General features: G+C 40.8%; 1 protein-coding gene across 1 annotated transcript in view; it reads right to left on the bottom strand.

Moving 5' to 3' along the window:
* Window positions 1–3,807: 3,807 nt before the first annotated feature.
* TNNI3K (TNNI3 interacting kinase) overlaps window positions 3,808–22,233 on the bottom strand; it is a 294,113-nt gene continuing 275,687 nt past the window's right edge. Inside the window, exons 24-25 of the mRNA XM_054566852.1 lie at window positions 7,073–7,152; window positions 3,808–3,884 (exon numbers count right to left, since the gene is read on the bottom strand). Coding sequence (XP_054422827.1) covers window positions 3,808–3,884; window positions 7,073–7,152 — 157 coding nt within the window. The remainder of the gene's footprint in view (window positions 3,885–7,072; window positions 7,153–22,233) is intronic.

Here is a 22,233-nt window from a genome sequence, read left to right as displayed (position 1 = left end):
GTGATGATGATTACTTTCTTGGTTTTACTTGGCAATGAGGAGCCATTGCAATCAAGGAAGGTTTGTTTTTCTGGCTTCTGAACTTCGCCTAGGGTCACCCCAGATTTTCTTCAGGACGGCAGAGTTGCAGATTTGTTTGCTTCTACCACAATTCTAGATTGTGAATGTTAGCTCTTTTTATTCTGTTTTCTCTGTCACAATGAAAGCAGTACTATGTAGTGAACAAACTATGGATACTACACTAGCTTGGGTTCATTATTTACTTGAAAAATAAAAAAAAAAGCCCCATAAATCTCCCCCTTCCCAGAGATTTTCAGAGAATTAAGTTAAATAATTCACTTAAAATCATCTAAAAGAGTTCCTGCCACAAAGTAGGTACATGATGAATGTAATTTCTATTTTTACATTGCATCCCTGTTGTTTGGGGTATTATTTCTGGTTCTTGTGTTTGGTTTAAAGTATTTGATTTCTGATTTAATGTAAGGTGTAAATAAGACATTGCTACCTGAGGCTGCTGGATCTTGGTTCAAACTGTCTCAGAAGTGTAAGCTTGGCAGCTTGTTATTTGCAAAGCTGGGATTTTTAAACACATCGATGGTTATTTCCCCAAGAGAAAAAAATGTCCAGCTCTTTGACTGCATGGTGATGTAATAGTAACAATGAACAACAACAGCATTTACAATATCTGCTACTGTGTGCCAGAAATTGTACAAAGCACTTTATATTATTTGCAATCCTTACAGCAACTCTATAAACTAAATTTCATCATCACCATCTTACAGATAAACTGGAGCTTAGATAGGTTAAGTGATTTGCCCAAGGTCATGCAATTATTGTAGGTCTGGGTGACTCCAAAGCTAATGACTATTGTTCAAGAGAGGGAAGGAAGGAAGGAAAGAAGGAAGGAAGAAAGGGAGGGAGGGAGGGAGGGAAGGGGAGGAAGGGAAGTAAGAAATTAAGGAAAAAAAGAGAACGAGAGAGAGAGAGAGAGAGAGAGAGAGAGAGAAATAAATCAGAAGGATTTCAGATGGATTGTCTAGCACTAACCCTTTCTTCTACCACTAGTATTCATGTTTTTCTCTTTCCTAGGGAAATGTCAGCTTTGGAAATAATTTAACCCAAATAATCACTCTGTTGGAATAACTCTCTCCTGGTGCTGCTGTAATTTGGCTTACAATTATAGCTAATTGAACATCTAAGTAAGCTCAGTGCTGCATGCACATAGAAAAAAATTTAATGTGCTAGGCATGCAAAAACATGATCACAGAACTTCATTTTACCAGCAGAAAAAGAAAGCAATTAGTGAGATACTTTTCAGCAAGGAGGAAAACACACGCGCGCGGGCACACACACACACACACCCCCCGCACCCCCCCGCCCCGCCCCCGGTCTCGAGACAAGCTCTAGGATGATCCCGGAGCCCCATTAAAGGTACAGTAATGAAAAGAGTTTGTGAGCTACAAGTTGGCATCTGTGGAAAGGTTCCTTTTCTTAGTGATCAATACACATTAATCTCATTACTTGCAGGTACCTGACTAGACAAGAGCCAGAGGGAAGCAGCAACATAAGGAAATACAGAGTGGAGAGAGGGGAAGGCTAATTAAAGAAAACAAAAAGCCTGACAAATTTTCTCTACAAAATTCCCCTCTAAACGAGGGGTATTTCGGAAGCCAACAGTTCTTCCTCTGGATACAACCTTATTCAATGGGGACCTGGGAGGACACCTGGTTTACCCTGGCACAGTCCTGATTAGATACGCATTCAGCATTCCATCTGCTGTGAATCTTTTAGTTAAAACGTATTAATGTATGCATGTATTTTTAATTTTTTTACCTTTCTAAGATATTCCTTTCAATTCAGCTCATAAGACGTTCACCCCCAAGGTGGCCCAGGCAGGTTCATCCCTAAAGAGGAACAGAGGGAGAGCTGTGGAGACAGGTGCTCCTTAACCCAGCCCTTTGCTCCTCTTTGCCTTTGCCAGAGGCTTTATGCCTGTATGGACACTTCAGGTTCTTCTTCCTGCTTATTATAAAGCCCTTTGGTAACTTGCTTGGTGGGAGAGAGTGCCTGTGACTCCAGAATAATTGGGTGGGGAAATGAAAAGGCTTGGGGCTAAAAAGGGAATAACTCTAATTGGAAGTACCATGGTTTTAACGTCTACCTCTGGACTCACATTGGGCAATCCTGGAACCAGTGAGCATGTGGAGACTTTCAACTTTGCAACTATAGGTCATAAGAAAAGGCTCAAAGGGATTTTAAAGGTGGGTTGTTGTTATGATAGAAATTGCCCTCAAGAAATATACAGGGTGTGGCAGAAGTTGGTTTACAGTTGTGAGTATGTGAAACACAGAATTTATTCTTATATTATTAATTATGGCATTATTTTCCATACAAATGACATAAACCCACTTTTGCCCCACCTGTATTTTCTCATGGTGGGGAGAAGAGGGTGGAGGAGCTTGCCAAAGACCATGAAGGAGAAATCAGCACTTCTAATCTGCTCTGTTTGTAATTGAGTCCACGCTACTTGGGAGGGAAAAGCAGATTTTGCCTAAATGTAGCCAGTGAGAGTCAGGCTCTATGTTCTTTCCATTGCTTTTCAGGCCCCTAGTTGTTCTCTCAGGATTTAGAGCAGTGTTTCTCGATCTGGAGCCATTTTGTCCCCCAGGGCACATTTAGAAACATCTGGAGACATTTTTGATTGCTGCGCCTTAGAGGAGCTGCTCCTGGCATCTGGGTGGTGGAGTCCATAAAGCTGCGAAATGTCCCACAGAGCATAGAAGAGCCTCTACTAAGAACATCCTCTCCAAAATGCCCAGAGTGCTGAGATCTAGAAATATTAGTTCAGAGGGTACCCAATCTTCCTTTACTAATTTTATGTCTCTTACAGAGATTAAAGTAGTAATTACTACACTGAATTTTTAAGGTTTCCTGCCTGTTTTTTTTCCCCAAGGTTGTGTTTCCATGGCAAAACTATTCTGTTTGGTGGAAGCGGTCTTGTCTTCCTGGTTGAACTGAGCTCGGAGGGCAGACATCGCCTTTGCTGAAGGCAGCAGATACTCAGATACCCTCCTAGTGCCCTGTGTCCGACTCTAGTAAGAATGGCAGGTTTGTATTTTGGGACAGCTTCACAACTGCCCCAATAGCATTTATGACATCGTGGGACTGAGAGCAACAGATTGACCAAGCAGAGAACAGAGTATTTGGGAAGATGTAGAAAGGAGACTAAATAATTAAGTGCTGTATTTATTTAAGCTTCCTGATCTGAGGGTCATGGGCTTCCCCCCACCCCAACCAATATGTCTGAAAAAAGGTATACTCAGGAGAAGTCTTGTTGAAAAGAAACACTTTTGAATCAATTTTGTATGCTACCAAAGAATCTTTAATCACAAAGCTGGACACTAGGAGTAACATAATGAGATAAGAAAATAAACAATATTCTAGGAAATCAAACCCATGGCTCTCAAACGCAAGTCTACATAATTTAGTCTAGGAAAACATAGTAATTGTTAAGTGCCCACCATAGACTTAGATCTTCATCTCCAAGTGACAAAATGAATTTGGTTTTTCATTTACAAAATTAAAATCAATTCTTCAAATACATTCTGTCTTGCTATTTTTTGCATTTTATTCCTTAGCTATGAGCCCAAAGCTCAACTTGTGGTAGGAAATTAAGCAGGACCAGTGTAAACAGGCAAATTTAAGGAGACCTTAGAGGGTAAAATATATTTGGAAGCAAGTCTGCCACGGTTGAAACTGTTGTGTCTGTTTGAGGGGAAACTGTCCTTAGGTGTATGCAGAATGTTGTCAGCTGCTGTCCTCAAAGCTGTCACTATTCCGGCAAGAATAATAATGCATCGGGCTCATGGGATCAGACACATAACCTGCATGAGAAAAAAAGTTCAGGTGTTACTTATTGGCCTTTCTGTCCATCTCCCCGTTTTTCTTCACCAGCCTCACTCAGCGCAATGTACAGCTCCCAAGCAGCGTCTCCTGGCTCATGTAAACAGAGTCTGGACAAGTTGCTAGCAACACAAAAATGGGCACCTGTTTTGGACCCAAGTTGGCCAGGTGGCATGTTGAATTTGGAATAAAGAAGGGTACAGTTTAGAAAGATGTTATATTATGATGGCTAACAACATGGGCTTCCATGTCAAGCAAATCTGGGTTTAAACCCTGACTTCACTATTTACTGGTTCTGGGATGTTTGTCAACTTAAAACTTTCTAAGCTTCGTGTTTTCATCTGTAAGTGGAAGAAATCATAATACTTACTCATAAGGTTGGTAAGGCATAGAAGTCAATTAGTACAGAGTCTCACATATAATGATTGCTAAAAAAAAAAAATGATGGCTAAAGAAAGGAAGGTGGAGATCGCAGTAGAAAAAGGAAGGAGCCATTCTCTAGAGCAGGGTGGCTTGGGTTGGTTTTTTTTTTTTTTTTCCTACCTAAGGGCCCAATTTTTAAGTGTGCATTAATGCTTAGGTCTAAAAATCAGTGATATTTGATGCACATTGAAGCAATCAATAGCCCTGAGTGTGTCCAGAAAATGGAGATAGTGGCTCAGGATGCAGTCACTGTGCTAGAGAACTCTCAAGACATGTGCAGAAGCAGTTACCTTAGCAGCCTGAGTAAGGAGCTGTTCACTGCTTCTAGGAAAATGGGCACATTTGTCAACAGCTATTGCTGCTTTTGCTCCCCTTTGATAGCTGAGTTTTCAGCAACTCAGCCATTTACATTTCCATCAAGACATCTAGCAATATGCAGCTGGATAAGCGTATTCATTTTCATAAGAAAGGTCTCTGTTGGAATCTCTTAGGCAGCATATTAACTCTCCTGCAAGGAAACGCCACAGCTGCTGGTGCTGCTGAGCACCATCCTGCAGTTGGCCCTGGCTCTGGTCAGATCTAAGGAAAGGGGAGGCTGAGACAAGGGGAAGCCAGGTTACATATTCCTCAAACTTAATTCTGGGTGGACTCACATAAAATCTACACCCTGGAGCCAAAAATATTTCCTTTTATCCAGCCTGAAACTGTGACTTCATTCAGGCATAGATAGGTGCCTTTAATAAGGTCATAATCTTTTTATTACTATAATCCACCTTCTGATGTACTGCATGCGATTTATTGGCTTACGATGCTCCATGCCTCTCTCCCCACAGCACTCCAGGGGAAATCTGATTGCGAGCGCACGGCCGTCCAGCATGGGCACGCTCTCCTTTAGGGACGTGTAGCAAAATCAGTAGGGCATGGATGCCGACATTTATTATTGACGCCGTCATTGCCATAGTTGAAAGGCAGATGTGTTGCACTTGGGTAGCCATTCAGCGTGAGAGGCACTCAAGTGAAATGTGACCACAGGCTTTAGGAAAAGACTGAACCATGACTGCACATTTTGTTACTTTAGGGTGAAAAGTTTCAAGTACAGAGAAAATAGCTATGTGCTTAATTTTATCTCCATTTTCTAGCCCGGCTCTTTGGGGTGGAGGGCTGGGATGAAGGAACAGTTCATAAACTTGTCGTTATACCGCAGTTGGTTTATGAAATGGAAATGGAGGACAATTAAAGGGTTCTTTTGTACAATGTGATGTTCTAGTGGAAATATTAAATATATCTTCCTTATATGTTGGAGCTCTCCATCCAAACATCCTCATTTTTTTTTACCCTTGTTATACAGATATGCATAGAAAAACCCAACTTTCGTATTACTACATCACTTTGTCTTATTTCTCCATCTTCAGGAATTCTACTCAAAGTCTTATTCCTTTATGAAACAGATCATTAAGCTAAAGAAATGCTTCATCTTGAAACTCCACGATGAAAGGAAAGACTGCTGATTAGAGCACACATTTCAAAGGGTGCCCTATATTCTGTGGTTGTGCAGTCACATCTGTAAAGGCGTGGGAAAATGATATCTGTGAAAAGTGTGATGATGTGACACTTAGAGTACTTCTCCCCCGTGACTAGACTGGACGACTGTGTATTAATGCTGATGATAAACAGCACTTAGGCTGCATTCTAGATTTCTTGCTGGGAGTCAGAAGCCCAAAGTTTCCTTCTTTTAATATGTGCCTGAGTAGTTTGCATCTCTCCAGAATAATTCTTTCCTTTGTTTCTCAAAAGCTCCCTAATGTTGTAGGTAATGATACTGTGCAAATGAGGTGTATTGGTGAGGATCCCAAAGCTGAGGGTCTCCAGGCTCTATTGCCACCTAACTCAGAGCACCTGGAACACAGCATCCAATTTATTATTCCCCAAACCCAGTTCTTGCAATAAAGCTGATCTCTTTATGACATACATTGTTTTCAGTTCTCCATATTGTCAGAGGAAGTTCATACGAATAAATGAGCCCATTGTGCTAAAATTCCAATTAAATATAGAGCTTCTCAGGCTTAGAGGTTGGAAAGAGGATGTCATGGACCTAACACATTAATATGGCAGCTGATGACAAAGTTTACTGTCCATCCTCTGGCTTCTGGGGCCTGCATAGAACGGTGTTAACTATTTCAAAGAACTTTATTAATCTGAATTCTTTTTAAAGGTAGTCCTGTGCAAAATGGATCCTATCAGTGATACCCTCACTTCCTCTCCAACTTTTGGAGGAAATGGCCAGCTTTACGTTTTACCCTTGGTTACTTGCTAAAGGGGAAGCACTCCTCCAGCATACGGTGGAATTGTGGAAATTCGTCTCTCATTGTTCTCTTCCCTCCCTACATACCTGTGATGTGGGACTTAGAGGGAGTGGACTCAGTACGGTAGCAAGAAGGTGTTGGAAGTGTCACGAGATGCAGGTGATTATTTTCATGGGTTGTACATTTTCCATGTGCACACATTATAAAATATACTTGCACATACACTTATATACTTATGCACACACACTCTCACACATTATTAAGTTCAAAGGTAAATGTAGAACTATACAACTTCAAGATCAAAGTTTGCACTTTTATAATGTTTTAAAAGTATACTTAATTTGTAGTTATTACAAAATAGAATTTTTTTCTCCTTGTTATCAAATAGATTATCACCTTCCTGGGCAGTTTCCTTAATCAGTCTGAGGAATGTGTACACTTACCGTATTTGTCAATGGATGAGAACTGAAGACTCCTCTTCATCTCCTCCAAAGACAGGCCTTGAGAGGAACACTGCCCAGCACTGGAAAATTTAAGGAGACGCATGGTTTCACACTGTGAAAACCACGGTGGTAGTTTGCTAATAACATTTTCATAAAACAGATTTGTTCACTCAGCATAGATCCCAGAGAACTGGCAAACTGATACAAAGACGTTTTTATGTTACAAGTGACAAGCTGGGGAAAGTTCAGAATTAAGATAGCTTCCCATGCCCACGGTTTTGCTTTCCATGGTTTCAGTTCCCCGCAGTCAAACACAGTATGAAAATATTAAGTGGAGGATTTCAGGAATAAACAATTCATGAGTCTTAAATTGCATGCTGTTCTGAGTAGTGTGACAAAACCCCTCACCATCACGCTTTGTCCTGCCCAAACATGAGTCATCCATTTGTCTAGCGTATCCACACACTATACGTTACCTGCTCCTCAGGCAGTTAGTGGCAGTCTTGGTTATTACATTTATTACCACAGTATCACAGAGCTTGTTTCCAGTAACCCTTATTTTACTTAGTAATAGTCCCAAAGTGCAAGAGTAGTGTAAACTTTATAATAAGTATGTCTGTATAGGGAAAAAACACAGTATATATAGGGTCTGTTATTATCTGCGATTTCAGGAAGCCATTGAGGATCTTGGATTGTAGCCCCTGGGCCTAAGGGATGGGACAAGGTGGGAGGTCTCCTTTATTCGGAGTAAGTCAGATCTAAGCGTGAGTCCTGGCTCCTTCAGGTAGGCTAGTATTCCTAGCTGTATAACCTTGGGCATTTTACCTATTTGGAGCCTCAGTTTATTTCAATGGGACAAGTACCTAAATGACTTTGAGTTTGTTTTAATGATTAAATATAACAATAAGGAGTATTGAATCTAAAATCTGAGTTAATATGCTTTTAAGCCTTACTTAAAAGGAACTAATAACCACATTATCTTAGTAATAATCGATAAAAAATGAAACACATCTCAAAAGGTATTATTATTGTATTATTATTATGGTAGCAATATAAGAGATAGTGATAATAATATATGTTGTGTGATTCCTATGTATTAATCATTTAAATATAGCCTCTCATTTAAGCTTTATCACTATTTTATCATTACTAAATTATTTCTCTCATTTTTCAGATTAGAAAACTGAAGATGGAGCAATTGAGTAACTTGTTACGTAGGTTTGGTAAGTGGCTCATCTAGGATTCAAACCCAAGTGTTTTAGGTTTCAAAGCATGTGTGCTTCTCACTTATTTCGGATTCCTGGCTTTCATTAATCTTTCTTTCCCCCCAAAGTCCTCCTACTTTCACTATTTTGGTTAATGGCATTGCTACCTTTCTCCTTCTTCAGACTCAAAAAACCTAAAGTTATCAAGAGCCTCACCCTAGTATTTAATCACATCAGTCAGCTACTTAGGTATCTGTTGTCCGTCTTGTATTCATCTGTCTCATCCACCCTTTAGCATCCTCACAGAGGCTGCCGTCGTTAACGCAAAGAATGTCCTCACTGTGTCCACAGCAGAACTCACTATCCTGCCCCAAGCCAGTTCTCTCCGTCTCAGTTTCTGGCACCACGTTCTTACCCAAGCCAGCATTCTTGGAAGCATGCTTGGTGCCTTTCTTTATCTCACAGCGCTCACCTAACTCAAATCTTTTTCGCTCTGCCTCCAAAATGTAACCTTAATCCATCCCTCACTCTCTTCCTTCAAGGTCTAAGCCATATAATCTTTCTTGTCTGGACCTCTGCAGTTTGGCTCCTAATTGATCTTCCTACTTTTACTCCTATCTCCTTACAATCCATTCTCTGTGTATTATCCCGAGTGAACCATAAAACAAATCAAGCCATTCACCTACTGAAAACCTTCCATTGGCTTCCCAGGCCATTTAGAATGAAATGCAAAAGCTTTACCCTTACCAATGAGGCCTCTGCAGGTGCTCCATTCTCCAGCTTTTGCTAAGCACTTTTTTGGGGCCATTTTTCTGCCCCATGAACCCTCCAAGCTCCTTCCCAAACCAGACCTTTTGCATTGTAAACTCTGCTTGGAGTGCTAGATGAACCCAAGTCCCGTTTGGCTGAACCCTTGTCCTGCCTCCACTGGCTCCTCTGCCAGTCAGGCCTCAGGTGGATGTCACATCCTCAGAAAGGGCTTCCCAGACCAGCATTGCCAAGTGGCCATTCCTTTGCCTATGTTCACTTTCTATCACATCCTATCAACCAATTTCTTTCTTTCAGAACTATATAAAGTTGTCTTGCTTATATATCCATTTATTTACCTACTGTCCATATTTTTTCACATGATGAGGTTGGAAGCCTTCCTTATTTCCTGCTATATATTCAACACTCAGAACAGTGCCTGGCACAAAGAAGAGGCTAAAAGGGTAGGATTTCTTAAAATGACTTAATTAATTAATAGATCCCTAAATGATGTCTTTCTTTTCAGTCACCCAGTCCTCCCCTCCGCAAGATTTCCCTCTGACAAAAAGCTTCCCATGGCGCTGCTCCCCACAGGCGCCCCTCGGGCCGATGTTCCAGTCCCTCTGCGGTCCAACCCTGCGTCCATTTGTGTCTATCTTGTATTACACTCTCCCTGTTAACCAGTTTAAGCCACACTGATAGGCTTGAACTTTCCAAACATAGCTGGATTTTCCCTACTGAATGCTGCTAGCTGAGCTGCTCCCACTACCTGAATCTACCTGGTGATATAATTTTTATTTCTTATAGCGAGCGATATGCTGTTCTGCTTAAGAAAGAGCATTCTGGTGCCAGACTGCTTCAGTTTAAATCCTGGCTCCACCATTTACTAACTCTATAACCCCTGACAAGTTTATTGAACTGCTCTGTGCCTCAGTGGATGCAACTATAAAATGGGAATACAATAAGACTTACAAGGTAATCATAAGAAATAAAAGAATTAGTAAGTTTAAAGTCCTTTGAAGAGTGCTAGCATTTAGTAAGTACTCAAGAAATGTGTGTACCTACTTTGATTATTTATCAAGGTCCAACTCAAAAACAGCATTTCTTTGAAGTCCTCCCAGAAACTCCCAGTCAGAATTCCACATGTCTAGAACTTCGTATGCCTTTCACAGGCTTATCAGAGCCTGCCTTGGTATAGAATGGTCTGTATGTGTGCGTTGGTGAACCCCGCTAAGCAGAACACTCTTGAGGGGCGGAAATCCTATCTAAGATCTTTGGATCTCCCACATGGCTTAGCTGGTAGTTTGTAAATAGTTAAAATAATGCAAGTGTGTTAAATAACGTTCTTGGTAAATGTTCACCTGTGAAGTTAGATTTCTCTAAACTTCCACAATTAATTCACAGAGCTGCCTTAAAAATGACTGCTTGTTCGTTCTCACTTTCTTAAACTATAAAGGAAAAACGTTGTTTCTTAGAGGAAAACAATGATTAAAAAGAAGAAGAAAAAAATATTGACTGAAAGTGGGACATGCTGTGATCTCAGTCAAAATTAAATGGCAAACCACACTCAGTTCTGGGCAATAGAATGTCATTCAAGATATTTTTCAAAATAAAATATAGCCTATTAATACCTATAACCTCTTTAGCACCCTAGCTCCTTTTAAGAAAAGTGCTGTACACAGTAGTCTTGGCAACAACAAGATAATAGAGAATAAATATTTTATCATCAAAAAGGCTATCTGGTTTCCTATGAATAAAAGCCTGTCTCCAAGCTGTCTTATTTATTCAATTGCTGAAAGAAATTTGGGCCAGGGGACTTGACCTTCCTGCCCAAGAGACACCACACAGCCTGGCTCCGGACGCGCTAAACAGGGTGACAGGCAGCTGGAAGCTGAGCACACCCATGTCAAACGAAGTAGAAGAAACCAGACCCTGATCAATGGAACTGCTTGTTCTCAACCCATGTGTGTCCCAACTTCAGCAGAAGTTTCACAGAAGCCCAGAGTTTAAAAAGAAACACCAGGACCTGTGTTTGCTGAAGTTGGTGTCAGTGGAAACAGGCATTTCCAGCGATGCAGCTGCACCATGAATTCAATGAAAGTAAATGTGAACTCATGGCAGGTAAGGAAGGCACTCAATTGTGCACCATTTCAGTGTTAGTATTCAACTAAGGAACCTTCTTTATGCAAAAAGGATAATATATATCATATAGGGACATATGTGTGAATAATATATAATAGTATATGAGTAATTTTATGTACACTTTTATGACGGAATAAAATTTTCTCTTTTAAAAGGAATAAGATACTTTTTAGGTGAGTTTCTGAATGCTATCACATCATATTGATACATCTTATTTTAATGCCAAAAAAGTTTTAAGCTAAATGGTTCATATAAGTTCTGTGATGTACCTGTAAAGATTAACATAATCATCAGCCATGGTCTCTTACAAAGTTGCACTAGGGAAAAAATAATTTATCTAGAATGCATAGCAGAACCGAAACTGAAAAAAAAATATTTCTTGCTTCTCAATCTGTGTTTTATGGCTATAGACTACCTAGCAGACTGTCTGCTAATTAGGACAGTTCACATCCAAATAAATCTACTTGTGTATTCTGTACTTTGGTGTGTGCATACTATTTAGGCCCTGCACAAACTAACATGTTTGCAAATAGTTACCTGGCCTGTGTATGAACTCATGCAACCTGACCAAAGACAACAGGGGCATTCAAAACTAAACTATGAGGCTCTTTTGGCTGAAATGAATGCAGAGATAATGATGCTTATGACAAGCACATTAAGCAAAAAATATCCAGTGAGAAGGAAATCAATGTGTATGTAAGATTACAGAAGAGCTATGAAGAATGGGAAAAATGTAGCTTCAATTCTTTAAAGCAGGAGTAAGGCAGAGTCTGAAACCTAGAATAATGGGTTAATGTACCTTCTAGACAAAACTTGAGAAAAACAATATTAAAATAGAGTTTTTCTGTACACTTAAAAAAAGTACTGATTACTAGAAACTATCATGGGTTCAATAAGAACAAAAAAGCCATGCTACCTTTACTTTACTTCTTTTTGGTGAGGATACAGTGAAAGAGGGGACTTTATAGACTAGAATACAGGTCTGGGGTTTTGCAGATCCTGGACAGAGCTTCTCCTGATTGCTCTGTAACTAAGCAGGGGAGAGCTGTGCCAGACGACAAATGGTTAGATTATATTGTCACTGGTTGATATCCAGGAATGATATAAACTTCAATTAGGTGAAATTACCCACAAGCTTAAGTTGAACCTTAGATGTCGGGGATAGTTAAAACAAAATAGCCTATTTCCTAAAGTTAGAATTGTCCAGAAATAGACTGAGTTTTTCTAGAAGAGGGTACACTCCAATCCCCGGAAGTGCTCAAGCTGTGGCTGGAACATCTGATGGCTTGGGGTGCAGTTAGAGGGTCATAAGTAAGTGTCCACCTGGAGGTCTCATGACATGACATCCCAGATCCCTCTATTTATTACAGTCTGCAGTTCTTTAGAAGGTACTGGCGAACCATGCAGACTTTGTGAAACAAGCTTTGATGTTCTGGAAAGGCAGAGTGAGATTTCACAGTCTCCACTTAGGTAGAAGATTTTTATCTTCCTTTTTTGAAGTGTCTGACATCTGGACAGGGCTGAACGCCTGATTTCCACACACATGCCACAGCATACCTGGCTACACATTACCACTGCAGCTCAAGGTGGTGCTTGTGGCATTTTGTGTATACACATTTCATTTGATATAGTAACTGAACTGTGCTATTTGCCTGAAGGAACCATCTACTTCAGTGCTCTATTTCAAAGGAAGAACCACATTGCCATCTAAGAGGAAGCAAAGTGAAAGAGTGGAGAAATCATTTTCACAGAAACCCGTTATTAGGGATTTGAATGACAGGTTAGGTTGTGTATGGTTGGTACTGAAAAATCCAGGCCTGCTCCACAAAGATTTTATATAAGGTAAATGTAGAATATTCATGTTGCAATATTGAGGGGTGTGGAAAACCCTAAAACAATACATTATCTATTAATCTAGAAAGGTATGTTGTTAACCAAGGCGCAAGAGGATATAAGGGAAATTCTGTCAGAAGACACTCTAGGGAATTGTGGCACCATCTCTCCAGAGGGTGGTAGCAGGCAGTGCCCCACTGAGTCCTTGTGGGCCCATTGGGAGCCTCCAAAGCAGCCAGCATTGTGGCTCTCAAATATAGCCTGGCAAATGCTTCTGGTATTAGAGCAATTAATCATGGTTTGGGCTGTGGGATTTCATGAATTTTCAGAATGTTTGCTAGTGATGTAATTGCTTCTGACTGAATCGTGTTCCTAAGATGTCTTCAGATGGGCATATAATCCAAAAGAAACTAGTTTTATCACAATTGTCCAAGTGTGGCTTTTCCGGAGCTGGGAACTTTGATTTGGTGAATTATAGTGAATACGTACAGTCTACGTACCTTGAAAGCGAGAGTAAAATTAAAACTACCACATAAAAATAAAGACCTAGAACATTAAGTTCTACCATAATGATATAATAATAATAATTTCTTAGATTTGCAAAAGACTTTATAGCTTGCACATACTTTTCTGTTGATTAGCTTAAAGCATTTTTTACTTTATGATGTAAGAGTGAGGTGTCTGGGAAGGCATTAATTTTAGCTCCCTGCCATGCAGGTGGAGAGTTAGGCTCAGAAAGAAAGAACAACGTGCACAATAGAGTTCGTAAGAGGCAGAACCAGAACTTGAACGAGAGATCTTCAAAGTTCCAGTCCATGTTCTTTCTTCTAAAACACACTCTATATAATCACAGCCCATGTCCAACTGTTGGTCTGCTACCGTATGGGAAGCTCACTGAATTGGTGATGAGTACAGAGTTTTAGACCCTTTGCATATAAAGATGAGCACTGAATTCCTCATAGAGAAATATCCCTCATTATCATAGAGAAAGCAGATCAGCTTTTTTTGTGTTTTGCTTTGTTAGATCTTACAAAAATTATACTTTCTCCTGTCCAACAATGGCACTTTCATTTAGGAAGTTTAGCGTGTGTGTCTCTGATTTTGTGTGAGCTTTTCTAAGCTGGTCTTGCATGGATTCCTCTTTCTAATCACTGTCCGGGCTATATTGAACAGAAAACCATGAGGTTACTAGTGCAACTAAAGACTTCAGGCAAATTTTTCTTCCATTCAATTTGGTCCAATTAGTTTTTATACAGCCGAAAATGCCTTCGGGCTACCTGTAACTTGGAAGATTTAGCCATTTGGACTTTGCATAAAGCAACACCATTCAAGGCCTCACAGCTTTGCAAATATGCATTGCGGCTTGCTGGCTCTTTTGGTCATCTGTCATGATGATGTTACTTGTATGAGAATATAAGCACGAGGATCAGTGCAGCTCCCTCACTCTCTTCCTCAGGTGGAATATATCCAAGTTAGGGGTCATTTCTTTCACTCAAAAGGAATGAAACATGTACAAGTAACATCTAACCAGAATTTCAGTTCTTTGACACTAATCTGCAGAACTAATACAAAAAGGTGGAGACACAGACCTCTGAGATCCCTAAGATAGGTGTTTACACAAGGAAAATTAATGCTTTGTCATTGAAAAGGCTACTAGAGTCATCTGGCTGTTCCTTTTGGCATTCAGCTGAAAACAAATAGGTCTATTTAAAACAGATCTGTCAGAGGGATAAATGCCCTTCTGTGCAATGTCTTTCTGTGCTGCACACCTTTTCTCTGGCCTAAAGAGAAAAGCTCTATTAGAAATGGGATCACCTTTGGCCTAACTTTGAAATAGTCTGGTCAGACTCTTAGGAATAAGCATTTGTTAATTTATCAGCTAAGTTCAGAATATTTATTTATTCATGATTTCATTCCTGCTATTTCCCAAACATTATTTTGTCTTTGTCAATATCCCCTACTTGATAATGTCCTAAATTAAAACAAATTTATTGCTCCCATTACAGCAAATGGGCGATGGCCAAAGTATTTAATAAGGTCAGAGGTCCGTACAAAATATCTCTTTCAGGAAAATCAAAGCCATCAGCTTTCTTTCAATGGCAAATGTCCCCAGGCTGTAAAAGGGCTGAAAGACTTGGCAATGGGTCACGGCTCTGGTTGAGCTGTTAGGCAAACATCCAAGGTCTCAGCTCCCCCATTTTCAAAGGAAAAAGCAATTAGACAAAGAATTATGAATAAGGAAAAATGCAATGAGAACCGAAATGTGTATTAATTCCTTGATGGCTCATAAATTATTAATATGCTCACCAGGAACCTAACACTACCACCTCTTCTCAATTTACTTATCCTTTAAGCAGGGATAAATGAGTCAGTTGCACAACACAGCATGAGGTGGACTTCGAATGCCTTGACTGCTAAAACTGAGGAACATGATTTAACTATGGCAAAATCTTTCTTATCCTTTACCATTTGTACTCACTATCATCCAAAAAAGAGAAGGCATTTAAAATTTTAGAGTTCTGGGATCTTGGTAGCACGACAGTTATGAAGCCCGCTCCTCTCTTCTTCATTTTCTCACCTCCCATTTTTTAAAAGATTTTATTTATTTATTTTTAGAGAGAGGAGACAGAAGGGAGAGAAATATCAGTGTGAGAGAGAAACATTGATCGGTTGCCTCTTGTACGTGTCCTGATTGGGACTGAACCTTCAACCCAGGCATGTGCCCTGACCAGGAATTGAACTGGAGACCTTTCACTTTGCAGGAGGACACTCAACCAACTGAGCCACACAGTCAGAGCTCTAGTCTTCTTTGATAGTTTTCATTTTTATTTTTAAGGAGAAAAAGGAAACTAAAATTTGTTGTATACCTGCTAAGTGCTTTACAAATTTTATTATATTTCCTCCACCTAATAATCCACTTTACAGGTGAGGAAAAGCAAGCTCAGAGAGTCTAAGTCTTTGTCCAGGATCACACAGCTGTAATTCAAACCTAGGCCAGGTAATATCCAAATCTCCTGCTTTTCCCACTTAATTCTGTTGTGTTGGTTCTAGAAATGATTCCCAAATTTATACTTATAATCATGTCTTTCTCCCTCTCTCAGTGGTTGTGTATCAAACACAATGTCAGGTGCTGTGCTAAGTGCTAAGGATTCAGATATGCATGTGATGGATTCTACTCTCTGGGGTAAACAGAAATATAGGCATGTATAAGGTAAACTTCAGTGTCTGGGAACCCAGTACCTGCTCTAAAGGGTACCCTCCCTATACATAGGAAAAGGACAAGCATGAGATCCCAGGGGTGTGGGCTTCTAGGGACAGAGCTAGGGTTGACAGAGATGTGTGCAAAGACCTAGGAAGCTGAATGGTTTTCCCTTTGAGATATACCCATATTTCCCTCAGTACCTCTTAATTTTCTTGCATAAGACATTCCAGGCTTGTTATAGACATTCCTTGTCCTAGCCTTGAAATCTGCCATTTCTTCAAAGCACTGTATGCTTTTGGTGGAGAATTTAGAAATCAAGATCTAGGCACATGGTGTGCTCTTTCCCATTGACGTGTTAGTGCTCCCAGCCCCTCGCACTGAGTAGGCAAAGTTACACAACATTCACATATATATTTATATATGTAAACACTTAAATCTCTTCCCCACTCCCAAGTCATAAATTCTAACCTATATCTCCACTTCTAATCCAATATCACAGGGCCCATTCCAGTGTTCTTTCTTTCCTTATCTATAATGCACTTGTCTGAGGGTGAGAAACCTGGTTCCATATACCCTTAATATATTTACTTATTTGGTCAATGCCCCGGAAGGTACGAATCTCCTGTTCCTCTCACACCTCCACCCCTGTACACACACAGGCATCTCCTTTACTTCAGTTGGGCTCCCACATCCCATACGCACTGTTTCTGTCATGTGCATGCCCTCCTTACCCTCTTGTGTTCTCACACCCCTCTCTGTGCTATTGCTCATCTGCCTGACCTGAGCAGTGGGCGCCCTCTTCACCTCCCTTGGGCTCCAGCACTCAGCACTGAGCACTGTTCCTCCTTCTGCTCAGATTCCACTCACATGTACTGGCTTCCTGCCCACACTTACATCTTCTTCACCACCCTCATACTCCAACTCTTCACACTGGACACCTTCCTGTGCAGACACCCTTCTCAAAATGCATGGAAATACAGTGGGCCACCACCTTCCTGCGCGAACATGCTTCTCACACCCCATGTGGGGCCACTGCTGCACGACCCCTCTCACAGATGCCCTCCTTCCAAGGCTTCGCCTCCAACCTCCCATGTCAGGTTACTGTCCCATATGGATGCCTTCCTCACTGTATCTGGACTCCAGAACCTTGGCTGTGCAGCCCCAAGCCCCCATGGAAACCCTTTCCTGCCCCAGCTCTGGGTCCGGCACTGCATGCCGTGTTGCTGCCGACCACTATTCTCACCATCCACATAGATATCCTCTGCACCTGACTTGAAGTCAGACATCCTGCTCTGTAGCGTGTGGGGAAATTGACCTTGCTCAGCCCTGTCTAATGGTTTTTGGACTAAACCATTTAAGAAGGGAAGAGAGAAGAGCTAAAAGGATGAACTTTTAAAAATGTTAATCAGATCACCTCATGTCCTTGCTCACAATCCCTGTAACCGCCCCATACATACAGAACAACATCCCAATGCTCTGTCTGGGCTGAGAACGCCTCATGGTCTGGCTTCTTACTTGTCTACCTGGAATCACACTGCCCCTGCCTCCTACCCTCTGTCCACCACAGAGGCCTTCTATTTCTTCTCTCTGTCCTACCATATAAACTCTGCACTTGCTTTTTAGTTCTCTTACGTGCTGTTCCCTTGTTTTTACAATTCTAACCACACCATCTAAAATAGCCTTCCAGTCACTCCTTTATCCCATCAACCTGTTTGAATTGTCTGCACAGCACTTATTACCATCTCAGTTTTCTTATGTATTTATTCATCATTTGTCACTTGTATAGGTAAATACAGTATTCTGTTTATAGACCTGACCTACTTGGGAAGTCACCTTCAGAAGTTTCTATACACACTCATAGCTTCCTGTGCCTCTATCCTTAAGGGAGGGAAGGGAGAGTTAATGTTCCTTTGACAATTCTAAAGCATGTTCTATAATTCTAAAGCATTTTGTAAACCCCTAGAGGTTACAAAATGAAATTAAACCCAGGTTGCCCACAGCAGTGACTTTTTCATTAACATACTCTTTATTTACTTTCCTTCCTTCTCTTTCTTTCACTTACTTCTTGAGATCATGTCCCAGAAAAGCAATTTACACTCAAATCCATGTGTCATGTTCTGTTTTGGGAGAAATACAAATTAAGATGCCTTGCCTGTCCTGACTAGAATGTAAGTTGAATAACAGCAGGAACTTGTCTGTCTGGCTTACCACTGTGTCTTGATCCCTGGTGCCTTAAAATAATTGTCCTGTACTAGGTACTCAATAAAAATGTATTAAATAAGTGATTGAATGAGTGGTGATTTCTCCCTTGAAATTTGATTCATGTTTATCTTTGTTTATCTCTAATTCATTGGTCAACGTCCTTCATGTCTTTAGCCAGTCTCAAGGACAGGCTGTACTACTGGGTGGTGCATGCATTAGAACAGTGATCTCTGCAAAAGTCTCCCAGCTCCCATTTCCTGGCCAGCCCATTTCACCCTCCACATCACTGCCAGAAAAACCTGAGAGTGATCTGTGTTAGAGCGATCAGCATCCATTCCATGGTTTTCTGTGCAGAATTACAGATATGAAAGTGAGTCTCTTTAAACCTTCCCCTCTTCTGTGATAGAAGTGATGGCCGTGTGGAAAAGGAGGTGGGGCCACAGTGGCCTCAGAGCTGCCCCAATTATTTGCTCTCATCATTGGCAGAGAACTTGTTTCATATTGCATATCCACCTCATCCTCAACTGGACTCTGGATTGTTCATGGAGAGGGCCCCTTATGAGTCTTTGTATCTTCTGGGGCTTCACACAGCCCCTGGCATTGACTAGTCAGAGTACATGTGGTGACTTCAGGAAAGTAGATTTTGTATTTTTCCATGGGGAGATGAGTTTCCAATGTTTGCAGTTTCAGAGCTCTGTGACTTGGAAACAATAGACTTTTTTTTTTTTATGTTTCTAGTGCAGAGGTCAGAAAAATTTTCCAGTAAAGGGCCAGATAGTAAATATTTTAGGCTTTGCAGTCTCATATGGTATCTGTTGTAACCATCCAAATCTGCTGTTATAGCTAAAAGTAGACTTAGGCAACATGTAAACAAATGAGTGAGACTGTGTTCCACTAAAATTAAAAAAGCAACAGCAACAATAACAGCAACAAAAAACCCAAACATGGACAGAGAGTTGTATTTGGCCTGTGGGCCACAGTTTATCAACTATTCTTTCAGAGCAATGGAGGAACTCAATGTGTGTTTCTTCCCTAAGCTGCCTTCCACCTTTGGGCCAAAAAATTCTATCTTAACAGAAATAGGGTCTCCACTCATCTTTCATTTTGTTTCTCCTACAAGTTCAATAATAAAGACTAAAATGACTGTGCTAATAGCAAGAGAGAAAAAAATACATAGTTTACATTTATTCAGTGTTTACTACATAACAGACATGTACAAATTGTATTCTTACTTAACCCTCATTTCAACACTGTAGAAGGTGCAATTTTTATTTTCATCCCAGAGGTGAGACATTTGAGGCTTGGAGAGCCCAACTATGTTACCCAAGGTCACATGGCTTATACATGGTTGAACTTAAATTTGAACTCAGATCCATCGGAGCCTGAGCTTTTAAGCACCACTTTATAGTAATGGCCACTGGGTTGTACATAAATAAAAATCACAAAACCAATTTTATTGATGAAAGATAAAAGCAACAACTAGATAGGCACCTATAGAGCAGTACATATTCATTTCCCCTTTTGGTTTGATGGAAGTTCAAAGTCCATCTTTGATGATATTACATCTCTAGGCTCCATTGTGTGAATTCCGATCCCTGCAAGAAATTCCATGTTCTTTTGTTCTTTGTGACAGGCTAGTTTGGATGGGAAGGTTTAAAACTCCCGGAACTCTTTGAACATGCAGAACATTGATCTTCACAAACCATTTGAAACACCCTAAGGAGGTTACAAATTACAAGCAATGTTTGTTTTAAGGGCATGTATGCCAAACCTCTGGGACCTTTTGCCTCAACACATAACACCAAAGCTTTTCTATCCTCCTCTGTGTATTCTTTGTTGTCAGACCCTGAATAACAAAATGGTATTATGTTGCAAGGGTGCCTTGTTCTTGTGGAAAAGCTCTTCTCCTGCCAGTAATGTGGGGGCTGTCTTACCCCACTTTGGTGTAATGTGCTGTGCGCTTCTCTGAATCCTGGGGCAAGCCACGGATTGCTATTCCCTGCTGAGCCCGCAGTGTTCCTGCCTTCTGTGTTGGCAGGAACATGACCGTAGATTCTGTAAGAAGTGCTCTGGGCCTCGGCACTGATAGGCCTCCATGGTCATTTTTGTATTGATATTTATTAAGCCTTGATACGTGGCATGCCAGACTGAAAACTCCCTCAGAACAGGAGCTATGCTTTCTTACTTGTCTCTTAGCCCTGGCATTTGGGACCTGGCACAGAGTATGCTCTCAAAGTACATGTAAATAATGAATTTGGTTGAATTGAACTCCTGGTCATTGCTCCAACCTCATCGCTCAGCCCTGGTCTGCTGTGCAGGTTGGTCATGTGGTTAGGAGCGCAAGGTCTGAGCCAGACAGAGTAACATTTTCAGTTCAGGCACCCGCACTGTCTCATGGTAGCTTCTGCCCAAGTTACTTAACTTTATTGTACCTTGGTTTCCCTTTCTGTACAGTGGAGAATTGCAATAGTGCCTGTCATATATGCAGGATTTCTACATGGATTATGTAATGATACACATGTAAAGTATGTAGAAGAATCCCTAGCACACATTATCACGTTATTCTCATTCTCATGACCATTCCTGCCTATAGCATTCTTCCCTTCTCTTCCTCCATTGAATAATGCGCTCATGTTCAGGTTTCGGCTTCCTTCTCCTTAACATTCAGCTCGCTGCCCTACTTAATATGTTTTTTATCACAGTATTAATCATTGCTTTTTTTTCACTTGCTGTCTCCCCCAGTGCTCAGCCCACAGCCCATGTTAAATAAAATACTTATTAAATAATTGAATGAGAGGAAAGTAGGTTTAAAAGGCAAACTAAATGCCCACCATTCCTCTCAGTGCCATAAAGTACAACAAATAGAGTGATTCTTTAGCGAAAGTGAAAAGACTCAGGGACACAGACAACAGTGTGGTGATTGCAGTGGGGAGGGAGTGGGTGGAGGGAGAAGAGGGTATAAAGGGGATAAATGGTGATGAAAAAATACCACACACACACACACACACACACACACACACACACACACACACACAAAGTAGCCCAATCATGTCACTTCTCTGCTCAGATCCTTGCAGTGACCTGTACCCCAGTCTCAGTAAATACCCCAGTTCTCCAATGGCCTGCACCTCCTTTATAATCTGTCTACCAACCCCATTAATTTTCTGCTATGTTTCCTGTTATTCTTCCTTATGGTCACTTTGCCCCTCTGGCCTCTTGGCTGTTCCCTGAGTTCACAGACATCATCTCACCTCAGGGAATTTGTGCTTACTCTTCCCACAATCTGGAATGCTCTTCCCCAGAGGCCTGTGGTTTTCTCCTTCACTGAGTTTACATCTTTGCTCAAATATTACTTCTGGGTGAGGATTTTCTGAACATTCTGTTTAAAATTGCAAACCACATATCTTTCTACATTCCTTTATCTCCCATCTCTGCTTTAAAATACTACATAATTTACTTTAAAAAAAAAAAAGTCCATCACTCTTCTCCCTGACAGAACAAAAGCTCTGTGAGGGAAGAAATTATGTTGCTGTATGAGAGAGTCTAGGAGTGTAAGTCCTGGAAAAGTGTTTGCTAGATAAATAAATTCATTAAATTAAAGAATGCCCATAGCCCCCCATATGAGAAAAAATGGAAAATCTTTTATGAGATTCTTTCTAGAGAGATTATGTGGCTTTTTGCTAATGCATTTCCTTGTGAACTTTTTGAAATAGGAATGGCTTTGTGGAGGGCCCTCAGTGAGTTACCAGCTGGTCCTACCACAGGTCTGGCCACAGCCAGTGGGACTAGGTAGCAGCCCTGGAGTCCATACAGTGCCAGGTGTAGGGCAT

The sequence above is a fragment of the Pteronotus mesoamericanus genome, unplaced genomic scaffold (assembly GCF_021234165.1).
Source record: "Pteronotus mesoamericanus isolate MK-2021 breed Mesoamerican mustached bat unplaced genomic scaffold, CSHL_Meso_final contig_181, whole genome shotgun sequence".
NCBI lineage: Eukaryota > Metazoa > Chordata > Mammalia > Chiroptera > Mormoopidae > Pteronotus > Pteronotus mesoamericanus.
Note: the sequence above shows the minus strand (reverse complement) of the source record. Positions and strands in the feature narration are given on the sequence as shown.